Here is a 24,973-nt window from a genome sequence, read left to right on the forward strand (position 1 = left end):
CACTCGGTATACTGCAGCCTTCAAAGGACGCGTCCTACCTAGCATGCAGCCTTCCAAACGAGACACAGCCATGGACTCGGATGTACGTCTTTGCTTACATTGCGTGAGTGCCCACTACTGGCGGAACCCAAGCAGTTGGTTTAAACGGTCTAAGCTTTGATCACTTCACTGGCTATTGAACCCACCTTCACTTGTGCAATAAGGCTGATGTTATTTTATGGAATTATTTGCCGATTTTTGCACCTCAGAAGACAACATCTCCGGAGATTGATGAAATCCCAGATTCGGGTAAAGTTAAGTTGTAATTTCAGAGGCTTATATATAAATTGTGTCTGTTAAGAAAAAAATTACTTTTGATTAGAATTGATTGTTATAAAGAATCATTGTTGACTCAACCTATTGCCTTAAAAGGCTGTTAGCTGTTTGACAGTAATAACAAATAATAATATCTTTACCTGATTATTGCAGTGCAATATAATATGCAAAAAATCTGCAAAATTTACATAAAGGACAATGGTAACATTCCAATGAAATGCCTGTTGTGCAAGCTCCCGATCGATTCTTTCCTGTCGGGAGAAATCACGTGGAGGTCATTGGTGCTTGTGTGATCGTGGCTCACATTTTGCTCATGTGTCTCACGTGTGAGAATTTAAAGTATTACCACCGCATTGATCCCCACAATAGTAAGGGTCATTCTGGTTGGATACCTACTGTATGTGTAGGCTTGCTCACTCGGTCAAAATCGAGGGTTTGAGGGTCTGTCAGCAAAAACTTCCCTTGCCCACTGGCGAGTCTTGGAAAAGACTTCCAAAATGATGGTGGCAATTCCCCCCAGGGGAAGTGCTAATGGAAGCTAGTCAAATGTATGTTTAAAGTGAAGTGGAATGCTGCCTTACTCTGAACCTCACACAAAGCTATTGTTTGACCTGTAGTGCTTACAGGAATATAGTACATGAGTTGTATGGACTACTTTTATGTTGCTTTTTTGTCATTTTTAAAGCTTGACACACATGCTCACTATGAACTGTTCTATATGGAAAAGAGCTTTGTGAAGTTTCTTTAAAATTCTCCTTTTGTGTTTCATCAAAAATAAAAGCATATAGGTTTTTTTTTTTTTTTTGGATGAACTATTCCTTTAAATAAGGGGTATTTTTGCGTAATTATATTTTTACCCTTACCATCGGCTCAAAATCAGAACACCACATGTTCAGATAGTACAGAGCAGTGCTTAAAAGTAAGAAAAATCAATATGGTCACTATGATCTGAAATAAATGGGAATGGGATGAGATTGAACGCTTATCATGGTCGAAGAGGAATTATCCTAAAGGCCAGGCACAAACAAGGTGCAGCAGGAGAATATGGTTTTCATGGTGGTCAAGGTGACCCAAGGTGAAGATCCATCTGATATGTGTGTGTGTGTGTGTGTGTGTGTGTGTGTGTGTGTGTGTGTGTGTGTGTGTGTGTGTGTGTGTGTGTGTGTGTGTGTGTGTGTATGTGTGTGTGTGTGTGTGTGTGTGTGTGGGCGGGTTTGGTTGATTTACAAGGACATTTTTAGGTTACAAACTGGTAATTACAAGGGTATTATGCTATAAATGTGGTTTATGAGGACATTTCTAGTGTCCCCATAATTCAAATCACTTAAAAAACATACTAAATTATGTTTTTTTGAAAATGTAAAAATGCAGAAAGTTTTTGTGAGGGTTAGGTTTAGGTTTAGGGGTAGGGGTAGGGTTAGGGGATAGAATCTATATTTCGTACAGTATAAAAATCACTATGTCTATGGAGAGTCCTCATAAGGATAGCCGCACCAACGGGGGGGGGGGGGGCAGGTTTAAGTGGTTTACGAGGAAATTTTTTTAGGTTACAAACTGGTAATTACAAGGGTATTATGCTATAAATGTGGTTTATGAGGACATTTCTAGTGTCCCCATAATTCAAATCACTTAAAAAATGGAAAAAAGGATAAGAAGTTCATACAGTATAAAAATCATTATGTCTATGGAGAGTCCTCATAATGATCGCTAAACCAACATGTGTGTGTGTGTGTGTGTGTGTGTGTGTGTGTGTGTGTGTTTTGTTTAGCAGTGAATGTCACAGCTGACACGGAGCGACCTGCATTCATGCTCTCTCATTATACTCAGGCTTCATCTCTCTAATGAGTGTGTGTAATTAAGAATGACTTTGTCAGGTAAATGGAACGATAACTTTTGAGTTGCTAGGTCATTAGCCATGTCTACTGTCCCTGTCTCTATTCCCCCATAAGCAGTGAGCTTTAAGAGTACAGTAATATTATGTACAACCCCAATTCCAACAGTATTAAAAATGCTAATAAAAAAAAAAAAATTAGTGATTTGTAAATTATATTCAACCTTTGCTATATTGAAAGCACTACAACTACACATTATATTATGTTTTACCCTGTGAATTTCATTGTTTTGTTTTTACAGTCATTTCAAATCAGATGATTGCAACACGCTCCAAAAACATTTGGAACGGTTGAGTGTTTACCACTGTGAAACATCACCATTTCTTCTAATAGCACTTATTAAGTATTTGGGCACTGAAGACACAAGTTTGTTAAGTTTAGAAAGTGGAATTTTCCCCCATTCATCCATTATGTAGGTCTTTAGCTGTACAATTGTAAGGGAGACAGGTCAGGACTGCAGGCAGGCCAGTCTAGTACCCACACTTTCTGCTTACACAGCCATGCACTGGAAATCCGGGCAGTATGTGGTTTGAAGTTGTCCTGCTGGAAAATGCAGAGACGTCCCTGGAAAAGACAGTGCTGGATGGCAGTATATGTTGCTCCAAAATCTTTACATGTCTGTCTGCATTCATGGTGTTCTCACAGATGTGCGAGTTACCCATGCCATGGGCACTGACACACTCCTGGCCCATACAGACACTGGCTTTTGGACCTGAGGCTAATAACAGCTTGGATGGTATAATATATATATATATATATATATATATATATATATATATATATATATATATATATATATATATATATATGTGTGTGTGTGTGTGTGTGTGTGTGTGTGTGTGTGTGTGTGTGTGTGTGTGTGTGTGTGTGTGTGTGTGTTTTACCTTGATAGCTGAGCTGAAAATTATTTATGAATAATTTCTGTATTGATGATTGACACTGAATTGTTTTGTCATACAGTGTGAAGGCATGGACATGTATTATAAGGGTGAAGGTATTCCAGTAGCCTCAAACCACAGCTGGGTTTGTTGGCAAAATCCCATTGTCTTGCAGACACTGGCAATCTGTTGCCGACCTGGATAGGCTAGGGAAGTCATTGACACACTAATAAGCCAGTTGTGATAATGATTAAAAAGCAGTGCATGCAATTGAATCCTGATTTGCTAACGTCATTGAGTTACTGTCCTAGGAAAGCACTGTATGAAAAAAACACCTCCATTATTTAATATAGTGATGAAACAAGCCTTGACAAGTGGAACAGTGTTTTAAAGTATTTGTGAAGAAGGTGATGTATTGTTGCTACATTGAGGGACCAGCCAAGTTAAACCAACACAAAGCTTTATTTATTCATCATAGACAATTGTCTCACAATTGTCTCCCTTAAAAAAAAAAGAAACTCATGCGATGAAAGAGTTTTTTTCCTTGAATATGTGTGACAAAATGCACAAGTCATAGACCTTAGTCTGGGTAGATGGCACATTTATTTCTTTGTGATTTAAAACTAGGCTGTGAGGGCATTCGATAGGTTGCACCATCTAAATGTCCAAAGTCATATCTAATTATCATAACCCATGTTTAAGTTTTTACTTTTTTTTTTTTTTTTCACATTAATTATTTTTTGGCATGAAATATGATGATTATGATTAAGTATTATGTTTTGTTAGCTGAATGACAATACCAAGATAAATACTACAACCCATTAAACAGTCTGTGCTTTTATTCCTCAACCTTTTCAATCTCAAAAAATTAAACATGGTGTCTGCCTTGACTAAAATATATATACGATCAGCCAGTCTTCATCACCTGTCACAAAAATGTGAAGACAAATTGTGATTTTGTTCCACATATTTTAGTTTGGAACCTTAATGAGAGAAATATTTCACATATGTGTTGCCACATGGAGTTCTGGAGAAAAAAAAAAGTAGGCATTAATAGATGCATAAATTCCAGCATTTGTTTTCTAAAGTAGAGGGTTTGATTTTAATTAAGCAATCAGACATTATACAGTACATTCACATAGGATAGGATGGTTTAATATTATGAAAGTATCATGCAGATATACTCTGCAAAATATATTTTCTTACTCTGTATATTTGTCTTGTTTTTCATTAAAAAAAAATACCTGAACATCCTTAAAACAAGATACATTTACTTGAAAGCAAAATGGCATAAAATATTAAGTCTTGTTTTCATAGAAATCTTAAAAAATGTACAGAGGTTTATGCTTCAAGTCCCCATGAAGTGCCTTGATGAGAGCAGCCTTTGTTTACGATGGGGCTGGAGCCATTGTGCAAGTCAACTCTGCTGAAAAGACCAGCTTAACAAGCATGCAATTCCCATGCTGGTCTAGGTCTGGTTTATGCTGGTCTAGCTGGTGGAAAGCATAGCCATGTTTTTCACCAGCAAAAGTTATGCTTGTTGACCAGCATGGTCTTTCTGATTAAGCTGGTTAGGCTAGTTTAAAAGCTTGGTGGGGGTACCAGCATACCAGCATTCCATGCCGGGGACCAGCACCCAAAACACAGCATAAGCTGGTGAACAGCAATGCTGGTTATTTCAGCAGAGAATGCAGATGAATAAGAAACAAGTGAGAAAAAAACATCAAAATCTTTCAATGTTTTGAATCACAAAACACTAAACATAAAGAATAGTGCTGTCAGTCGATTAAATCGTGATTAATTGCATAATTTTTCATAGTTATCGCGATTAATCACAAATTTTGAAAATGCTGAAATTTTACTCTATAAATACTGTACTTATTTTCCTGTCAAAATGCATTTATTTTCCTTTTTAGAAAACAAAACAATATGTAACAATATTTTTTATTATCATTTTCCAAACAAATCCTTCCACAGTATAAAGATAGAAATGCACTAAAATATCACGTTTCACTAAGTCTAAATGGAAGGTTGACTAATTTAAAAAAAACTAGTTGCCCCATAGGTTGAGTATTCATTGCAATTGGCATTAAATCTCTTAAACTCTCATCCTCCACAATATGAATCAGCTGGCAGACTGTGGCTATCTGCTTTGCTGCGACAATCGTGCAGCCACATTCACAGTTTGCATCAGGGCATCGGCGTCAGTGGCAGCATCAAGCGCCGCTTTGAACTCCACATGAAAAGCGCTTGCAACCAACGTCTCATTCGGCATTTTTGTGATAGTTGCAAAATACATTTTTTCAGTCACAAGTCTGGACTTGTTTTGTACAATAAATAGCATTAAGAGGTCCTTTCCCCATCATTTGATCACTGACACAGCTGTTGTGTGTGTGTGTCAGTGTAATGACTCCAGGCGGAGACATCGCAAAGGTTTTGCCATTTTCTGACCAGTGTATATGATGGTTTTTGCTTTATTAACGGTAAATGCATTGATCGCGATTAAGAAAAATTTGCGTGTTAAACTTTTTGAATTAATTGCATGCATTAACATGTTAACTTTGAAAGGACCAAATTAAGAATAAAGAACACTTAATCCCCGTTCACACTGTTGCTAAGTGTTGCTAGCCTCTGTACTATTAAGTCGCTAATGGGAGTTCCTACTGCTGATGCTCTAATGTTTTTGGTGGACTGCACAACTGGCCGTAGCTTTTGAAATTCAGCTCACAGATAAAATATACTGCTGGTAAACTAAGATATCATTCTAATTCGACAAGAATCCAGTTATCTTGCCTCTAAAACTGAACATTCTGCAAGGGAGAATGTTTCATATAACCTGCAGCAGTGCTCATTGCATCATATCATAACAATCTATCAAAATATGAATCAAACTCGCTCAGAATACCAACAGTATCTGACCCAAATTTCCACACATCATTATTTTTATTATATCCATGCATGTGGTTACAGACAAATGATACTGAACTGTGAAATCCCTCACAACATTATAACTTTTCCTCTGTCTTGCCTGCATCAGTATGTCACAGGAGATGGATGATTTGCATCAAGTTAAACTTTTCTCAACTTTGTCATGTTGCTTGTCATGTCCACATCTTGTCATCAGCAGTTGCTGTCACTTGTGTTGCTGGAAGTTGCTCTCATTGAAAATTAATGAGATCATGTCTCTTTGTTGCTCTGTCACTGTCTATGTGAACGGGGCTTCACTTGTGCTTTACAACTTTAATTTTGATATCACTTGGTCTTTAAATCAAGAAGAAAAAAAAATGCCAGGTGGGGTAAGAAAATTAACTTAATTCAAAAGAAAACAAGCTTATTTTTCTTAAACTATTACCAAATAGCTTTTTAGCTTGTTTTAAGGATGTCTAGATATTTTTACTGGAAAACAAGACAAATATACTAACAAAGAAAATTATTTTATTTGCAGATTTTCCATGTGGCTCGTTGCACAGATAATATGGTGTAATTCTTTAGTATTTTTCTATTGCAAACTAATAACTACAAGGTAACCAAGTCAGTAAATTGTCAGGCACAGCACAACTCTATCAGAAGAAAAAGCTGGCTCAACCTAAGGTTTCTACCTTGGTGTGCCAAACACATCCATGCCAGGGCTCCTGAGTGCTTGGCATTTTAAGCTCTTCCCACCCTGGCTGTCAGCAGCATGCAGACACTTTGTTTGCACTAAAATTGCTGTTCTCAGACAGAGGGGAACATCAAACCATTGGCTGTGGCTGGTCTAACCCAGGGAGAGTGGCTGGACTTTCATGTGCCTACACTGAGCCACTCATCGTTTTGAGCTCAGCTGCTCTGATGACACCTAGCTTGTGGGAGTGCAGGCGCAGAGGTTTTGCCTCTAATAATAGTCTCCATACTCTTTGTGGAAGAAGATGGGAGCCACACACACACACACACAAACAGCCACACTTTCTCCTTTGGAAGATGAAAGGCCTGCCTGATGAGGTGCTGGTTTGATGGTTTGAGTGGTGGTTTTGTGCTCTGAAAATATGCCCTGCTTTTCTCACACTTGCCTCGGGATTAGAAAGAACCCTACTGCTCTTTAGACTGTAGGTTAGGCTTGAGGGCCATTAGCTGCCCAACGCAATGCCTGAAGTACCTTAAGTGCTGAGACTGAAGGTTTTTAGACCAGGTCCATTGTTCTGGGTGAGTGACCAGTTTGATCAGTTTCTTCAAAAGTTTGAGCTGAGACACAGTGAAAATAAATGTATGTCTGATGACATAGGCCAAAGTCCATTTATTTTTTCCAAACCCGTATGACTCTTTCTTTCTTCCACTGAACACAAAAGAATATGGTTGGAGAATTATAGTCTCAGTCACCATTCACTTTTATGGTTAGGAAAAAAAAAAAAAGCAATGAAAGTGAATGTATGTGAGGATGTCATTCTGACTAACATCTCCTTTTGTGGAAGAAAGTTATTGCTTTGAACAACATGAGGGAGAGTAAATGATGACAGAATTTTTGTTTTTGAATGAACTATCCCTCTATTAAGAGCTAGAGAATTTTTAAACATAATTAAGCTGCACCATAATCTAAGTATCAGACAGTCATTAACAGATAAAATATTAGAATAAAATGTATTATTTACATGTTGTGGCTTTGCTATTACGTCCAACAAAGTTTACACTGCCCCATCACTTTATCAATGCCAATGAAAGTTCAGGATTCTTGTTACCAATTTTCAATACCAGAGCAAAAAATGAATATGCTAAAGAATGCCCTTCTTTTCATTAATAGTTAAACAGTAAGGTAACACTTTACAGTAAGGTTGCAATAGTGAATGCAATAGTTGCCACGAACTAACAAATAACATTACTTTTATAGCATTTACTAATCTTGGTTATTGTTAATTTCTATATACCAACACATTTTTACATTAAAAGTTGCATATGTTAACATTAGATTATGGATTATGAACTAACATGAATAACCAATGAACCATAGTAGTGATAAATTATCATTAACCAAAATTGATAAATACTGTAAAATTTAATAGTTCATTGTTAGTTTATTATACCAAGTGAATTAACTAATGTCAAGTGAGTCCAGTAGTTCTTTTATGATTTAAAACTGGCCCGACTCTTTCTGCACCCTCAGAATGCATTTTACATGTTCTTATCACCAAACACTCCATAAGAGCTTTCGCAATATTATATCAATGTAGGCTCACAAAACATACGTAAAACATAGGCATGCATTTACACTTAGGCATGCCTACATACACAGCACACACACCTCGGAGTAGGGCTGCACAATTAGTCAAAATAAAATCGAAATCCCGATATGACCTCATGCGATTATTCAATCGCAAAGGGCTGCGATTTAATTAAAGAAATAGTCTGCTCGCTTCAAAGTTTATTTGCACTGCTCTGTCCAGTCTATATTAAGTAAGAACATTATTACAGTGTTTTCAGAGCAGTTCTGTGCTCCACAACTCCATCTCATGTTTAGAGTAACAGAAGTGCTCAGAGTTCGGTTCTGTTTGCTTATGTGCACTATGCTGAGGAAAAGGTAAGCTCCATAAATCTACTTTTATTCATCGTTTTACATAGTTGTTTACCCATGTAATGTTAAATGTCAATTTGGAGATGTTATGTATTGGATCTTTATGTTTTTTAAACTTATTTCTGTAAATGTAAATGTCCTGTTTGGTAAATTTGCATTCGACCACCATTCTTCCATGAGGTAAAATCTCTGATATATTTATATAGTTCCCTTTTAGCTATTTTAATTTGGTCACTTAACACGATTGTTTTCATAATATTTACTTTCATATTTTATAAACTTTAACTGAAGTGAAGTGTTTTTTTTCATTTTAGACTCCAATTAATATTGAGTGGTAAAATTCTCTGAAATTAGTTGTATTAACTTCTCATCTATTGTCGCATCTCTGACAATGATAGTATTTAATATTTTAGCAATATTCTCTTCTTTAGAGTTCATTTTTCAAGCTAACTGCATCAAAAAGGTGTGAGATTGAAAAAATTGTATAAGTAAATGGACCCTTTTCACATTAAAACACAGAAGTAAACTAACAGGGTAAACTGAGCCACTGGCGTAAAGAGGGAAATGGGAGACCATAACAAATTTTATAGAAAATAATTTGGTTTCTGCGACTTTCCAAAAGAGAAGAAATGGAGAGAGAGAGAGATGGATTAAGGCAGTCGGAAGAGAGAAAGATGCCAAATTTACTGTCACTCCCTCAGCAGCTATATTTGAAAAGCAGCAGTGTTGACTGGATTCTGTAGGATTATTTAAAAATGTATTCCAGTGTATTATAACACAAAGCACAGTAATAAACATTAAATAATTTACAATAAAAATAGTTTGCGAGATTTACCCTGCTAAATTAAAGCAGATTTTAAAAAAAGGGTCCATAAAACGTTCATCACAAAAAAACTTCACATTATAATCATGATACAACAATACACAAAACAGTACACAACTATAGTACATCATTTAAGACCATTCTAAAAATATGAAAGCATTGTTTATTTTTGGACATCTTCCAGAGATTAATAGCTGCTAATACTGCCAGAACCCCCTCTTATCGACCCTTACTAAATAAACTGTCACGTCCCGTCCAACCAACAGCTTAGCCAAGCACTTCTAAACCTTCCCATGTCTCGATCGGAAGAGATGTCCACTTAATGGAGGGGTATTATAATACTGATTGTATCGAGTTCTTCCTCTCATCAGGCTGTCCATCAAGGAGTGCAGAGCAAAGTTGGTTCTATGCCTGTGAAAAGCATCAGGTACTAGGGAATGCATGATGACATCTGACATTGAAGTGTCCCTGTGCTGCTGTGCGAGTGGATTTCAATTGGCACTAAAGCATCTTTTCATTTGCTTCCCAGGCTCTAATTTCAACAGTCACCACAACCCATAACCCAGAAATTTTGGCATTTAGGAAAGATATTGACATGGAAATGGTGCTAAAGTGGATTTAACGGCAACAGTTGTTATGAAAGGATATTTGTGTTGGTCACAATGGAAGTTTAAAGCTGTGTGGTACTGGCACAATAAATGCAGTGAAATTAAAACATATTCAATCAGCTGAAATTAAATACATATTTCCTGCTGACTTCACACCTGCCTCTCATTCATACATTAGGTGTGGCGGATCATTTTAGAAACTCAGTAGCTCTAGTTGTTTTTTCTACATGTTTTCTTACAAACATTATTCTTAAAGTTTTGAGAAGTGACTAAAAAAGCCAAGGACTTGGCCTGTAAATAATACTTACAACAACCCAATACACCACTTGTCTTGGTACCCACTCCAGGCCCATTAAAGGTATTACAGGATATTCACAACTTAAAAGAATAGTTCTCCTAAAAATGAATATTCTGTCATTATTTACTCACGCTCGAGTTGTTCTGAAACTGTTATGACCTTCTGTCCTCTGCAGAACACAAAATGAATAATACAATTGTTGGATGAATTCAGTACAATTGCAGTACATAGAGACTAACTTTAAAGTTTAAACAAGCACGCAAAAGTGTTATAAAAGTAGTCCATGTGACTTGTGCATCATATACCAAGTCTTCTGAAGACATGCACATACACTGATGAACATACCTTATTTTTTAGTCATTTTTTTACTCTAATTTCTAGGGATGTCCTGATACCATTTTTTTTTAGATCGAATACCAATTATTGTTTTCATTTAATATTATTATTATTATTATTATTATTTTTATTTTTTTTGCCATTTAATGATACCGAGTCCGATACTTTTTTTTAAAAATTATTATCTCAACAGTTTATTTCAATTTTATCATCAAAATGGTGCTTAAATAAATGCATTCATTAAAACTTTAATCAAATGAAAATATAACAATTATTTTTCAGCATAATATTGTATTATTTTATGTGCTGCATAACAGAGCATCACAGAGATATTGCTTAAATATTATACAATTACTATGATTTATTAATATTAGTAGTAGTAGTAGTAGTATTACAGTGAATATTACATAACTATACAGAAGTAATCTATTTCTGTCATATGTTTTCCCTTTAAATTGAGCTTTTATTTTGAAGTGTTTCTTTGCTGTTTTGACAGTAGCTTCTCAGTCCAGAAAAGCCGGTTGCTACGTGACTCAAAGTGATTATTCAAACGCAAAAGGCTGCTATTTAATTAAATAAATATGTAGTCTGTATGTACCTCATGTTAAAAAGTGAATTAGCGCTCTGCCTGCTGTCATCTGCAACAAACAGAGCATGCAAGTTTTCCGTGTATGAGTCAAGAAGCTCTAAAATGTATGAGCACTTTGTGTCTTTGTGTCAGCACAGGCTCCACACATTCACAAGCACTCACATTTAAAGCACTGCATATGCAAACTGTATATTTATCTAATTAAATCACAGCTTTTGCATTTAAATAATCTCACTAGGACATATCGTGATTTTAATTTATGGGCTGAATGTTTGCGGAATGACATTCGTATGCCAGATGGTATCAGTTTTTGGTTTCAGAGCATTTTTTCGAGCATGAGTACAAGTGCAAGAGTGCGGTGTCTGACCCGATTCCGATACCAGTATCAGTATCGGGACATCCCTACTCATTTCAGATTAAATCATTTAAATAGCACTGAAATCCAATAAATTTGGTATGACATACAAGTCACATGGTCTACTTTTATGACACTTTTGGGTGCTTTATTAAGCATTAAAGCAAGTCTCTATGTACTGCCATTGTATTGAATTTATCCAACAGGACATTTATTAAATTATTTCATTTTGTGTTCAGCAGTAGAAAGAAATTAATTTAGGTTTAGAACGACTTAAAGCTGAATTATGTTACTTTTTTGGTGTTAAAACACTTTCTCCTATCACAGCTTAATATGCAGAGACAACTAAAAGTATGCCATTCATAGATTATGTTTTCTCGAAAACTGTAAACACAGTGTCTCTGTGGCACTATAAAAATTCCTGTGTTTGTTTTGAGCAACCCGCTTAGACTGCGGGCCGCAGTCACATTCTTTGATCAGCCAATCAGAACACTTTGATGTGCAGGTTTAATGCTATTTTTCAATTCATAACAGTTGTCAATTGATGGTGCTTTTTGCTACTGTTGTGTTTGACAACCCTGAGAAGACGGACTGATGCTCTTCTGCTTGCTGATGGCCTCAACAGTACAACTGTATTTTTGGAGGGTAGGGTTTTGGAAAGATGGTGTGTCTAATTCAATGGCTCAGTCTCGTGGAAGTTTCAGAACAGCTAAAATCACCTATAGCACCTTTAAGGTATTAAGATATGATGGTAAACAATTTCAGTGGTTTCATGAACACATTTAACTCTATGACAGAAATCTCTTTGATCTAAGTGATAGCAGCATAAATACAGTAGCTGAATTGTAAATATGTTATATAGATTATGACTTACCCCTCTCGCTGCGCCTCTCCTCTTTCCAGCTCCTGAATGACCCCCAGCAGCACTTTGATGGTTTCTTGACTAGAGCTGATCAAAGACTCCATGGCTTGAAGCCTGGCTTTCACATTCCCATCTACCCCAGGGAGAGCAATCAACTGTCCCGCTGTGCCCTGCCATGACTCGGTGGTACTTGAGCTTTTACTACTATGACAGTGAGATTGCATGTGGGCCTGGGAGGCAGAGCTAGCCGAATGCGGCAAAGTCTGAGATCGTGCCTGCAAGCCGTTCAACTGCGTCAAGTCTTTTTTGCGTTTGCAGCTTCCTGTGGGACTCTCTAGGCATTCCACTTGTGTCAAAGATGTCCATGCGATAGGGCCAGAAATCTTTGAACAGTCACCCCTGGCCTGTAGAGGTTGAGTTGATGTGCTAGAGGAGGCACTCTTGGCACAGTTTGACTGCTGCCTTGCCCCTACCTCACTTTCACCGGGTAATCCTTTGTGCTTGGCCCCACTCCCTGGGATGTTGCCCTCTCTCCTTGAATCCAACTGATCCGAAACTGTGTTTGTATCTCTGCCCTGGCATGATGGATCGGGGCAGAGTTTTCCGTCTGGACAGTCAGGCCCAAAACATAATTCCTTGGCAGCAATACACTGTGGCGTACTGTGAAGCAGTACTCTGGTCTGTTGCACCCTGCCGTCACATTGCCGTGCCCCTTCCTCCCCACCCTTTATGTCACTCAGGAACCCATTATTGTGATCTGGGAATTTTTCCACCTGAGCAGTGTGTTTAATGATGTTCCCCTTCTTGCGTTCGAAGGGGAAAGTCTGGTAACGCTTCTTCAGTTCTGGAGAGGTTTGCACACCTGTGCTCTTGGTGACGGTGGGGATGGAGCGGCGTGCTGGCATGGTCATGTACCGCCTGTGGATGACCTTGCAGGAAACTGATCGGTTTTTGGCACTTCGGTGGGCGACCTCATTCTGTGCCTCGCAGATGTCTTTGAAGCGCACCTGCAGGGCTTTGTTTCGCTTGCGCACAGCGTCCACGCCACCACCGCTCTCTCCTCCCAGTGAAGGACCACCGGACTCCGAGTCAGACTCTGAGCTTGACAGAGTGCAGTGGCCTGCCTCCTTACTGACCATAACTCCTGCGAGAGAAAGAGACCCTGTTTACACCTGGTATTAAGATGGAAGTGGACAGTGCTAAATACAAGAATAAACATGATACAAAACGTTTTGTCATTCGATCATGCAGACCACATTCAGAGGTAGTCGAAAACATGTGACCAGGTTGCATTTGTAGTGTAATTGCTAATCCACCCTGATGCTTCTCAGACAACAGTAAAGGACCGCCTACACAAGCTTAACCAATCAAAATTCGAATCACTACCCCCCAGTAGCTGAAGCTGGAAGTGTTGTTGAATGTATGGGCATGTGTGAGCTTCAGTTTCCGGGTGAAATGTCCACAGAGTGGCACCAAAAGCGAGTTGCATTTTGTGTGGTAAATGAATACAGTAAACAGGAATACATTATTTATTAACTTTACCCCCAAACCTAACCTTAAACCTAACAGTCAGTGGAGTAAATGACAATACAACCTTCGAATAGCGCTCACCATTGTTAATGTGAACACAATTACTTTCTGTTTTCCATAGGACTAGAACCTGTGTCTCAGAGGTTGCTCGGGCAACGTGCTATCAGTAGCACTATAGGGAAATGTGATCGCGCTTGAACTGATGCATAAATGTCTGATGGGGAATGCTGTTTGTCATCATAATTCAGATAAATAAGGGGTTGATTTTAGGGTACATGAACTTCTGAAAGTGTGATATCCTGTGTGATCATGTTGCACAGATCATCAAAAACACATCTTCAGTTAATTCAGGTACTCCACTAAAATAGCATCACATTTGTGCATAAAGCTCAAGTATACTGCACTTTCTCTCTTCAACTTTTTTGCACTTTATCAACATGCACTGATTTAATGAGTGATGTATGTAGCTGTGAAGTCAGAGACCCTCACTTTGAAACCTGATCTCAAGTGGTCACAAGAGATGCATTTGAGACAGATTACTGTGTTAAGGGTGATGTGTCTCACCTGACCACTTGTGATAAAATCACCTTAGACGAATCTTAATACCAGGTGTAAACAGGTCCAGAACGAGAGAGCGCATTTAGAGTTATTAAAATGGCAGGGATTGCAGCTCAAGCACAGATGGCCTAGTTTTGTCTTTTCCTTAGCACACAACATCCTGGCAGTCAAAGCTTGTTTGTGTGTGTGTGTGTGTGTGTGTGTGTGTGTGTGTGTGTGTGTGTGTGTGTGTGTGTGTGTGTGTGTGTGTGTGTGTGTGTTTTGTTTAGCAGTGAATGTCACAGCTGACACGGAGTGACCTGCATTCATGCTCTCTCATTATACTCAGGCTTCATCTCTCTAATGAGTCTGCCAGTACATGGAGATGGAGATGGACGCTAAAGCATAGTTTGCAAGCAAGACAGAACTGGGCTTTTGAATTTTTAGATATAAAATGTAACAACACTTGATGGCAAATAAAAAATAGCCCAAGAAAGCATGACACCAGAATTTAGAGGAACTTATGCATTAAAAAGCTTAAAATGTGCAAAAGTTTAAAAACAGTCTGCATAGAAATAGTGCTCTATAATACATGACAATGGTGGCATTTAGCTATTTGGACCAGAAGTTGTTGATAAACATTTGAACACACAAATAATAGCACATTATTTGTAATGGATATATAATAGCTATATACACATATACACATAATAGCTAATGGATATCTAATGAATGCTTTAATAGCCATTGAGCCATCAATAATATGATAAATGTTTTTTCATTTCAACTATGGCTTGCATATTTGATTGTCTTATGAGAAACTATAATTTTTTTTTTTTTTTTTTTTTTTTTTTTTTTTACCTTTTCTGAAAGAAATGTCATTAAACTCACCACCACAATTGTGGGTTGTTGCCAGAAGGGTTGCTATGCAGTTGTTAAGGTGTTTAGTGTGGAGGGCATTCAGTGCGTTCTGCGTGGTTGCTTAATTATCTAAGTCAAACAATGTCTCTATCATTTTTAGGTCCTTAGATATGTCTTGTATCACTCCTTCATTGTATGTGTATGGGATTTTTTCATCTGTATTGTCATCCACAAGGGGACAATCACAAGTCTGACTGCTTAGAAAAGTAATAACACACTTTTCCTCAACAATTTGCAAAAGCTGAGGTGCCTTTATGTCTGGTGCGGGACGAGTTAAACATTTGTTCAAGTCCCTTACCTTAAGTCTGAGCTATAGTACACTGCCTAGCAAAAAAAAAGTTGCATATTCTGATATTTTGTTGGACCGCCTTTAGCTTTGATTATGGCACACATTCATCGTGGCATTGTTTCGACATCCTTATGTAACATCACAACATTTATTTCCGTCCAGAGTTGCATTAATGTTTGCCCGAGATCTTGTATTGATGATGGGAGAGTCGAATCACTCTGTAAAGTCTTCCCCAGCACATCCAAAAGACTTTCAATTGTGTTAAGGTCAGGACTCTGTGGTGGTAAATTCATATGTGAAAATGATTCCTCATGCTCCCTGAACCACTCTTTCACAATTTGAGCCGATAAATCTTGGCATTTTTGTCCTGGAATATGCCCGTGCTGTCAGGGAATTAAAAATCCATTGATGGCATAACCTGGTAATTCAGTACATTCAGGTAGTCAGCTGACTACATTTTACTGCCGAATAACGTTACTGAGCCTAGACCTGACCAAATGAAGCAACCCCAGATCATAACACTGCCTCCAGAGGCTTGTACAATGGGCACTTTGCATGATGGGTGCATCGCTTCATGCACTTCCTTTCTTACCCTGATGCACCCATCGCTTTGGATTTGGGTAAATCTGGACTCGTTAGACCACATTACCTTTTTCTATTGCTCCACAGTCCAATATTTTTGCTCCCCAGCAAATTGAAGTCATTTTTTCTGATTAGCCTTACTATCAAGTGGCTTTCTTGTGGCCACACAGCTGTTTAGTCCCAATCCCAATTTAAATATTTTATAGTGTCATTTTTCTTTTCACCCTTCTGTTAGGTAAGCACTGCTTACCTTGCTTATATGGACAGCACGTCACTGGACCACGGGATACATCTTCCGACATGGTTGTTTAATAAATGAGAAGCTACACACTACATCAGTTAGGGTTGTTGCCAGCTGAAACGTATTAATCACTGCAATAATGATCCAATCATAGGCCCTTAAGTATCTGCTTATTTAAATCCAATCGGCAACTTTTTTTTTTTTTTTTTTTTTGGCCAGGTAGTGTATTAGATACTGTATGCTTACCTTAGTAAGAACCACTAATTATGGTTTAAATTACAGCTTAACACCAAAACTCTATTTTAGATCAATAATGATGGATGACCAAGTGCTAATATTGTTGGGTAAGTAAATTCCATGTTCACACAATTTGTAACAAGCAGCATCTGAGCCATATAATGTAAAATAAATGTTTTGATGTGTAGATAAATATAGTGGCAAGACAGTTTTCATTCTGCATCATATTAATTTCACTCAGCTGTGGTCCATCATTTACCATTAGTCACTGCAATGTCTGGCAGGCTCAGTAACAGGGAAGAATACAAATGGACATCTTGTCATCCATCAGGCAGCAGCAGTGTCTTGCAGTGTCTGATTTTCGCTCCCTAAGCTTATCTGACTCAACAGTGATAACACTCATCCTCCTTGAATCATTGAACTGCCCCCCTCTAACGATTCAATCAGCTGACTTTTGTGTCTCAAAATAATGAGTCCAATGCCCTGTCAATTTCTGGAGCCAATATGGAGAGTTACTTTCAGCTAGGCAGCAGAACATACAGGGGTGATGGTGTAGTTTATGTGCATGTGCTGTATGCATTGTTTTAGCACCCTATTCACTGCAGGAATTATGCAAATCAGGTAACCCCACAAACACGACCAAACATTTGCGCTGAATGCAACTTGCAATTCCTGATCTTACTTTTTGATTTGCTGCAGATTGCTGCAATCTGCCACACTTTACTGGGACTGTACAGCATCGCTCCACCACTGTGATCCTGACACCAGAATTGACTGTACACTAAACTACACTGTGCATCTGGATATATGCCCGTTTATAACAGTCTTTTCATCATTTAATAAATTACTGCTGCCATGATCAATAGAAAATGTAAGCAGTCATCTCTAAGAAAATGTTACACAAGTATTTAATAAATGTCTGTTTGATGTCTGCTTTCTGTAGGCAATAATAGTGTGACGTTTATTACATCATGCAAATAGCGCTTCAAATAGAGTTTTGTAAATACAGCACAATCTATAATAAGCCTAATGGACCCTTTTAAAAGACTGTGATGACATATTTTTGCCTTAATTTAGCAGTGTGTATATCTAGCAAACTTATACATATTTTACATTTTTAACACTTTTATATTAGCCTGACTTGAATTTAAAAAAAATTGTAGTTTGGAAGTCAGAGTAGTTTGGAAAGTAGCTGCTGAGGGAGGGACAGTACATGTTAAACTGCAGTGATGTTTGTGGATGTTTAGTGAGTAAAACACTGGGTTTTGCACTGAAATACCGAACTGGTGCAACTATTTAATGAATTCACCTCAAAGTGTATTATGGCACTATGTATTCCTGCATTTACATATGAAAGCTTTTCATAAATCTGCAATCACTTGTGTCAAAACTGTATTGTCTTGCACATGTCAAGAACCTTCTTAGCATCTGCACTGCCACCGATCTCTGATTTATAGCACCATCTGTTCTTAAACAGATGGCGATGGCTGATTGATTCATTGATTCTCTAATTTATTTAAATCCACATGGTAGAGGCTCACCTGCATGTCTTGTAAGTGCCAACTGGATTGCAACTATGATTAGTATTAAAAACAATCTTTGGGTCATTTATGAGCAGTCACTGTGGTATTCAGAGAATTGTTTTTGAAAGGTCTTGGGCAGTGCAACACTTTTATACATTACTGAAGGACTCGAAAGCAGTCGCAGAACACTCTCCTAGTTGGACGACTGCCTCATGATCTTTTTCCACACAATGAAAGTGAATGGTGACTCAGGCTTTCATTCTGCCTAACATCTCCTTTTGTGTCCAATGGAAGAAAGAAAGTCGTACAGTTTTGGAACAACATGATAGTGAAATTTAGATTTTTGGGTAAACTATCCCTTAAATGTCTATGATGCGTTTCTTGAAATCATCATCATCTAAGTAATATGTTAAAACTTTCTTAAGTTGACAAGAAACATTACATGCAATTTAAATGGATCTTTCTGCTTGGTTACACAGTTTCATCAGAGGAATCAGGAACAAAATAAACAATATTAATGCATTCTATTCCATATTCGAGAATAAAACAGTGTTATTAAAAATCGCCTCAATCCACAGTCTGTGCATGCCTGAATTTACATTACAGAAAATAAGGTAAACTTTAGTAGCAAGTAATTGCAACAGAGGGGTGATATATTCATAACAATAATATACTGTACATTTCACAAGAAATATGTGTAAGGATCCTGTCACCTTTGTCAGTCATGTTTATTGTGGTGACAGGATCCTGACATGCAGTGCTGAATTCTCAGGGCCAGCAAAGCCTTCTCTGCTGGCCTAACATGCCAAATAAATAAATATTTTTCATCCTTTCATTCTCAATCACCTTTTTGCCTATGTATTTTTAATCGCTTTCCACTCAGAGAGAAATAGAGAAACAAATAGAGAAAAACGAAAAGTTTATTCAGTCAGAATTTATTCCTTGATGCTTACAAGCAAAGTGTGACAACTGTTTTACAAATCGCATGCCTGAAGCAGGGCGTGAGTCTGAGCTTCACTCCCTCAGGCCTTCAGAATTTCCACAGAATCCCTCAACAGTGCAAATGAATGGGCAACTAAAGTCAGATTGTCAGATTCATCAGCCAATCAGATTGACTTATTTGTTCTTGGTGGGTGTGATCTTTTAGCTGGCCTTGAGTGATGCAATCACGCTTTAAGTGATGTACGTTATTCAAGAGCGAAAAACGTAAGATCAAGCTGTCTGAGGAGTCGGCTGTCATCACTGCCTCATCACCACTGAGAAAGAGATCCTTATGGATTTACAAACCTGATATGTTCTGCATGACCGTGTGATTGCTTAATTTATTAAACAGGAAAGGAGGACTGATTTTTACTTCAAGTAAATTGGTAAGTGCTTTTTGCATTGTTATAGCAAAATCAGGAGTTTTCTAAGTGTAAATTAGGCTGCTGGAGCATTCAGTGTCATATCAAGTTTTGAAAAGTAGTGCTGCATTCCATTCAACTCAGAATTACAACTTGTAGGCTCGTGCAGAAATTCTCAACTCTGATTTCGCCAAGATGCAGGGGCATGATGTCACACAAACATGTCGGCACTCAGGGAAATATACAAAGTAAGTGATAAACATTCACTTTATTAAGTAATATCGATAAATGTGTTCGTTTCCACATTACATGATATTAAAGCTTGTTTAACAAACGCCTGCAGAAACAGGTGTATAAAACATTATAATCTCTTTTGATAATCGTACGCCTGTAGCACAAATGCTAGCGCTGCAGCACTGTTTATCAGTTGGGTTGCTAGGAGACATCTCTAATGAGAGTCAAACCCCTGCTAAGCTAACAGGAGCGTTGCAGTTCTGAATATCAGGGAATGGAATGCATTTATGGTCGGAGATATCAAGTAGGAATATCCCTCTTCCAACTTTATGGAACGCAGCATAACCATGTACCCTGACGAAACGAAATTTATTGCAAGCAACATTTAAATCTAAACTATTATTTGATAGATTTTTCCAGGTATTATAGACCTCCTTGGTAGATTCATATGAAAAATTATGATTTTTGAATGTCTGTTCAGGAGCAAGTCAGTTAAAATTAGGTTTGCTTGAGCATTAAGTGTTGTTTCAAGTTCTGGCTTTCGTGCGTGGACGTGTTTTTAAAACGTCAGTTGGTATTTCTAATTAGCTGCGACATAATGTATGATGCCCAAAGGCACAGGGTGTCTTACTCATTGTGAAACTGTGCTTTCTTAATGGTATGAATCACACTGAAGGTCTAGACTGTAAATGCACAGCCCGCCACTGCTGACACGTATGTTTGTGTCTCTGTGTGAGCGCAGGTTTTTGGTTGTTTTCCTTGCTGTGTGCTCTTCTGTTTAGTCTGCGCTTCATGTTCAGAGCATGGTGCCTGGATCCTGACTCTTCAGTCTGGTTTGGTCTTGTTCCTGAGTCGGGATCCAGACACTCATGCTCCATGTCTTGTCTTTGTGAGTGCATGGCTTCGTGTTTGGTTTTTGTTCTCTTGCCATGCACTCTTGTCTGGTCTTATCTTTTGTTTGAGCACATGGCTAATGGTGGCTTCATTGCCATGTAACCAAATGTCTTGTCATTGTGTTTGTTAGAGCACACGGCCAATGATGGCCTCATTGCCATGTGCTCTTCCTGTCTGTTGTGTTTGGTGTGTGCACATGGTTCTTGTTCAGTTGTTTACCATGTGCTCTCCTGTCTCTCGTCCTTACCCTGCCCCCTTATTATCTCATTATTAGTTCATTTGCTTCACCTGCCTTCCTCGTTTTCTTTCCTATTTAACCCCATTGTGTTTTTTTGTTTTGTTTTTTGTTTTTTGTCTTGTGCCAGTTTGTTGTGGATGTTCCTGTGAATGTTTCCCTGCCAGGTGTCTGTTTGTCGGTTCCTGTCTGTCCCAGCCCTGTGTCTCCAGCCCAGCCAGTCTTCCCTTTGCCTGCCCTGAACAGTTGAGTTCCCTATCTGTCACTCACTCGACGTTGTGTCGATGTAGTGACACTAGGGGTCACACTTGGGAGCCTGAAACACCTCTGGTCTTTGATAAAAGGCCAATGAAAATTGGAGAGTCGTATTTGCATGCCACTCCCCCGGACATACGGGTATAAAAGGAGCTGGTATGCAACCACTCATTCAGATTTTCTCTTCGGAGCCGAAGGGTCATGCTCACTGAGCTGAATTCTCACGACTGTTCATTCACCTCTGCTGGATCTGACGCCGCATTTCAGCGGCTTCTCCCTCCTCTGCATTGGTGCAATGCAGAGAACACCCCTGGGCACTTCAGCAGAAAAAAGAGAGTATATTTTCCTGAAAGAGTATACTTCTCTAAAAGAGCGGCACACACGGAATGTCTTTTTAAAGATGCGTCTTTTTAAAGATGCCTTTCCGATTGTGTGTTATTCCTTGTTGCGGTCATTACCTCTCAACTTCAGATGGTCTTTCATGTCTGGGCGCGACCCACATGGAGGCAGCATTCGTGGATGGTTCATGTTCTCACTGCGAGAACACGACCATGGCAACGATGCAGTCGCGGCTCCCCGCCTTGGTCCTTCTACCTACAGGTTTGAGGCCAGCGTGGCTAGCACTGAGGGCGATTTGGGGACCCCAATGGGATCGCCTCCGCTGGGTATCCCCCCATAGACCTCCCATTCCCCAGCATGCTCGTCTGCCCCTATCGGGTTTCCGGATGAGTCCGCCGGCTCGTCTCACAGCGAGTTCGACCTCTTGTTCGGAGCCCACGAAGCTGATGAGCTCTCGAGCGCAGCATCGGAGAATGGGCTTGTCCAGTCAGACGCAGAAGCCTCAGCTGGGGGCCCCCATTCAGGGTTGATTGCCCAGTAATGGGCTGATGCAGAGATGACGGACATGCTTTCCAGGGCGGCCGCAAGCGTCGGGCTAGAGTGGAACCCTCCACTCTCCCCTGAACCCTTGCGGCTCGATGATTGGTTCCTGGGCTCGCGGCGCCGCTCAAAGCAGCCACGCCCCGCTCCAGTGCCTTTCTGGAGTGCACGAAGTGCACGAGGAGCTGACAAAATCGTGGGAGGCACCTTTTACTGCCCGGTCCCGATTTCTCAGTTCCCCCGCCCTCACTACCCTCGATGGTGGGGCGGCCAGGGGCTATACGGCGATTCCCCCGGTGGATACGGCACTCGCGGTGCACCTATGCCCGCAGAGCGCCGCCACCTGGCGCAGACGCCCAAAGCGGGAGTCAGCTGAGCTTAAGGCACTCTCCTTGAAGACTGCCCTCCTGACTGCGCTCACTTCCATCAAGAGGGTAGGAGACCTGCAAGCGTTCTCTGTCAGCGAAACGTGCCTGGAATTTGGTCCGGGCTACTCTCACGAGATCTTGAGACTCCGACCAGGCTATGTGCCCAAGGTTCCCACGACTCCTTTTAGGGACCAGGTGGTGAACCTGCGAGCACTGCCCCAGGAGGAGGCAGACCCAGTCCTGTCGTTGCTGTGTCCGGTGCGCGTTTTACGCATCTATTTGGATCGCACGCAGAGCTTTAGGATCTCTGAGCAGCTTTTTGTCTACTTTGGTGCACAGCAGAAAGGAAGCGCTGTCTCCAAGCAGAGGATCGCCCACTGGCTCATTGACGCCATAGCTATGGCATATCACGCCCAGGACGTGCCACCCCCGGTAGGGCTACGAGACCATTCTACCAGGGGTGTAGCGGCCTCCTGGGCCCTTGCCAGGGGTGCCTCTCTAACAGACATTTGCAGAGCAGCAGGCTGGGCAACACCCAACACCTTTGCAAGGTTCTACAACCTCCGGGTGGAAACGGTTTCATCGCAGGTAGTGGCACGCAATACAAGCGGATAAGCCCGGGATAGCCGGCCGGGTGTATCGCTTGCACATAGCGCCTTTCACCTCCTCTGAGCTGAAGACGTGCGCCATTAATTCCCAGTAGTGTTCACAAACTATGTTCCCTGGTTGACTTCCTCCGAGCCCTGTGGCAGTCGAGTTTTCAGAGAGACCCACTGCCGGCCCAGTACACGTGCTAACTAAGAGCCCTGTTCTGGGGTAGGTGCTCCGCATGTGGCAGTTCCCTGTAAGTTAACCCCTTGCGATGTATATCTTCCGCTAATTTGTTTCCCTGTTGGCAAACTGTGTCTTCCTTGGGCAGAGCCCCCTCTGCCACAGTCTCCATGTTTGTAGCAACTCCACCCCCGTTGGGTAGGATCTACCATGAGACTCTCCACATGATCGGCAAGACCATGTGACCTATTTTCCACTTAAATATCCCCCCCTCTCTTTGGGTGAGGTGTGGTCTCTGCGGTGTCCTCCCCTTGGGAGGGACACCCCCCGACTAGACCTGGCGGCCCAGTCGGATAATCCCCTTGTTTTTTAGGGAGTGGAAAAAAAGAAGGGGAAAAGAGGCCACAACTGGGTTAGCCTGTCTCTATCTTTTGGGTAGTCGACTTGTCCCCAAAGGGCCGGTCAACACTCATAACTATGTTGGGGAGGTTATGTGTCAGCCTGGTGCGCTGGCTACGAGGCACACAGTGGTCTGCCCGTCACACACCGCCAGTTCATGTAACACAGTTCAGCCAGTTGCGGCGTTTTGTATAGGGACCCCTAGTGTCACTACATCGACACAACGTCAAGTGAGAGACAGATAGGGAACGTCCTGTTTACTTGCGTAACCTCCGTTCCTTGATGGAGGGAACGAGACGTTGTGTCCCTCCTGCCACAATGCTGAACTACCCGCTGAAATGGCCGGACCTTGTCTCGTCTTCTCAGCATAAAACCTGAATGAGTGGTTGCATACCAGCTCCTTTTATACCCATATGTCGGGGGAGTGGCATGCAAATACCACTCGCCAATTTTCATTGGCCTTTTATCAAAGACCAGAGGTGTTTCGGGCTCCCAAGAGTGACCCCTAGTGTCACTACATCGACCCAACTTCTCGTTCCCTCCATCAGGGAACGGAGGTTACGCAAGTAACCAGGACGTTTTCTCCTGTGTGGTAGTTTTATTTGTTTTGTTTATTTTTACATTTAAATAAAGCCCACCCTAATTTCTGCATCTGAGTCCTGCCTTGTCACCTACCCTAACCTGACAATATGAGACCCTACAACAGTATGGCCCACTTTAAATATAATAAATATATATATATATATATATATATATATATATATATATATGTGTGTGTGTGTGTGTGTGTGTGTGTGTGTGTGTGTGTGTACATAGGCCTACATACATGTTAACACATTAGATTTGAATTGCTAAAATGAGCACACACACCTATAAGTTTAACATCAGACTAAGTGTCCAACTAAATGAGCACAACTACAAGAAGTAGCCTACAGTAACAACAGAACACCTTATGTACACATCCTTGTGTTACTGCATGACATGCATTTATCTCTGGATCTACACTGAACAAAAATATAAACGCAACATGTAAAGTGTTGCTCCCAAGTTTCATGAGCTGAAATAAAAGATCCCAGAAATTTTCCATACTCATTGATAATATTAGATTAGATTAGATTGGGGCCTAATGAATTGATTTCAAATGACTGATTTCCTTAAATGAACTGTAACTCAGTAAAATCTTTGAAATTGTTGCATGTTGCGTTTATATTTTTGTTCAGTATAGTATGTATAGTTAACA

The 24,973-nt window shown here is 40.0% G+C and overlaps 1 protein-coding gene across 2 annotated transcripts in view; it reads right to left on the reverse strand.

The window, feature by feature from the left end:
• LOC127455607 (inhibitory synaptic factor 2A-like) overlaps positions 1-24,973 on the reverse strand; it is a 71,027-nt gene that overhangs the window by 29,108 nt on the left and 16,946 nt on the right. For both annotated transcript variants that reach the window (XR_007899696.1, XM_051723650.1), the window contains exon 2: positions 12,508-13,639. Coding sequence is in view for 1 of the 2 variants with exons in the window: in XM_051723650.1 (XP_051579610.1) it covers positions 12,508-13,634 (1,127 nt within the window). In the remaining variant the exon portion in view is untranslated. The remainder of the gene's footprint in view (positions 1-12,507; positions 13,640-24,973) is intronic.

The sequence above is a fragment of the Myxocyprinus asiaticus genome, chromosome 17, assembly GCF_019703515.2.
Source record: "Myxocyprinus asiaticus isolate MX2 ecotype Aquarium Trade chromosome 17, UBuf_Myxa_2, whole genome shotgun sequence".
Taxonomy (NCBI): domain Eukaryota; kingdom Metazoa; phylum Chordata; class Actinopteri; order Cypriniformes; family Catostomidae; genus Myxocyprinus; species Myxocyprinus asiaticus.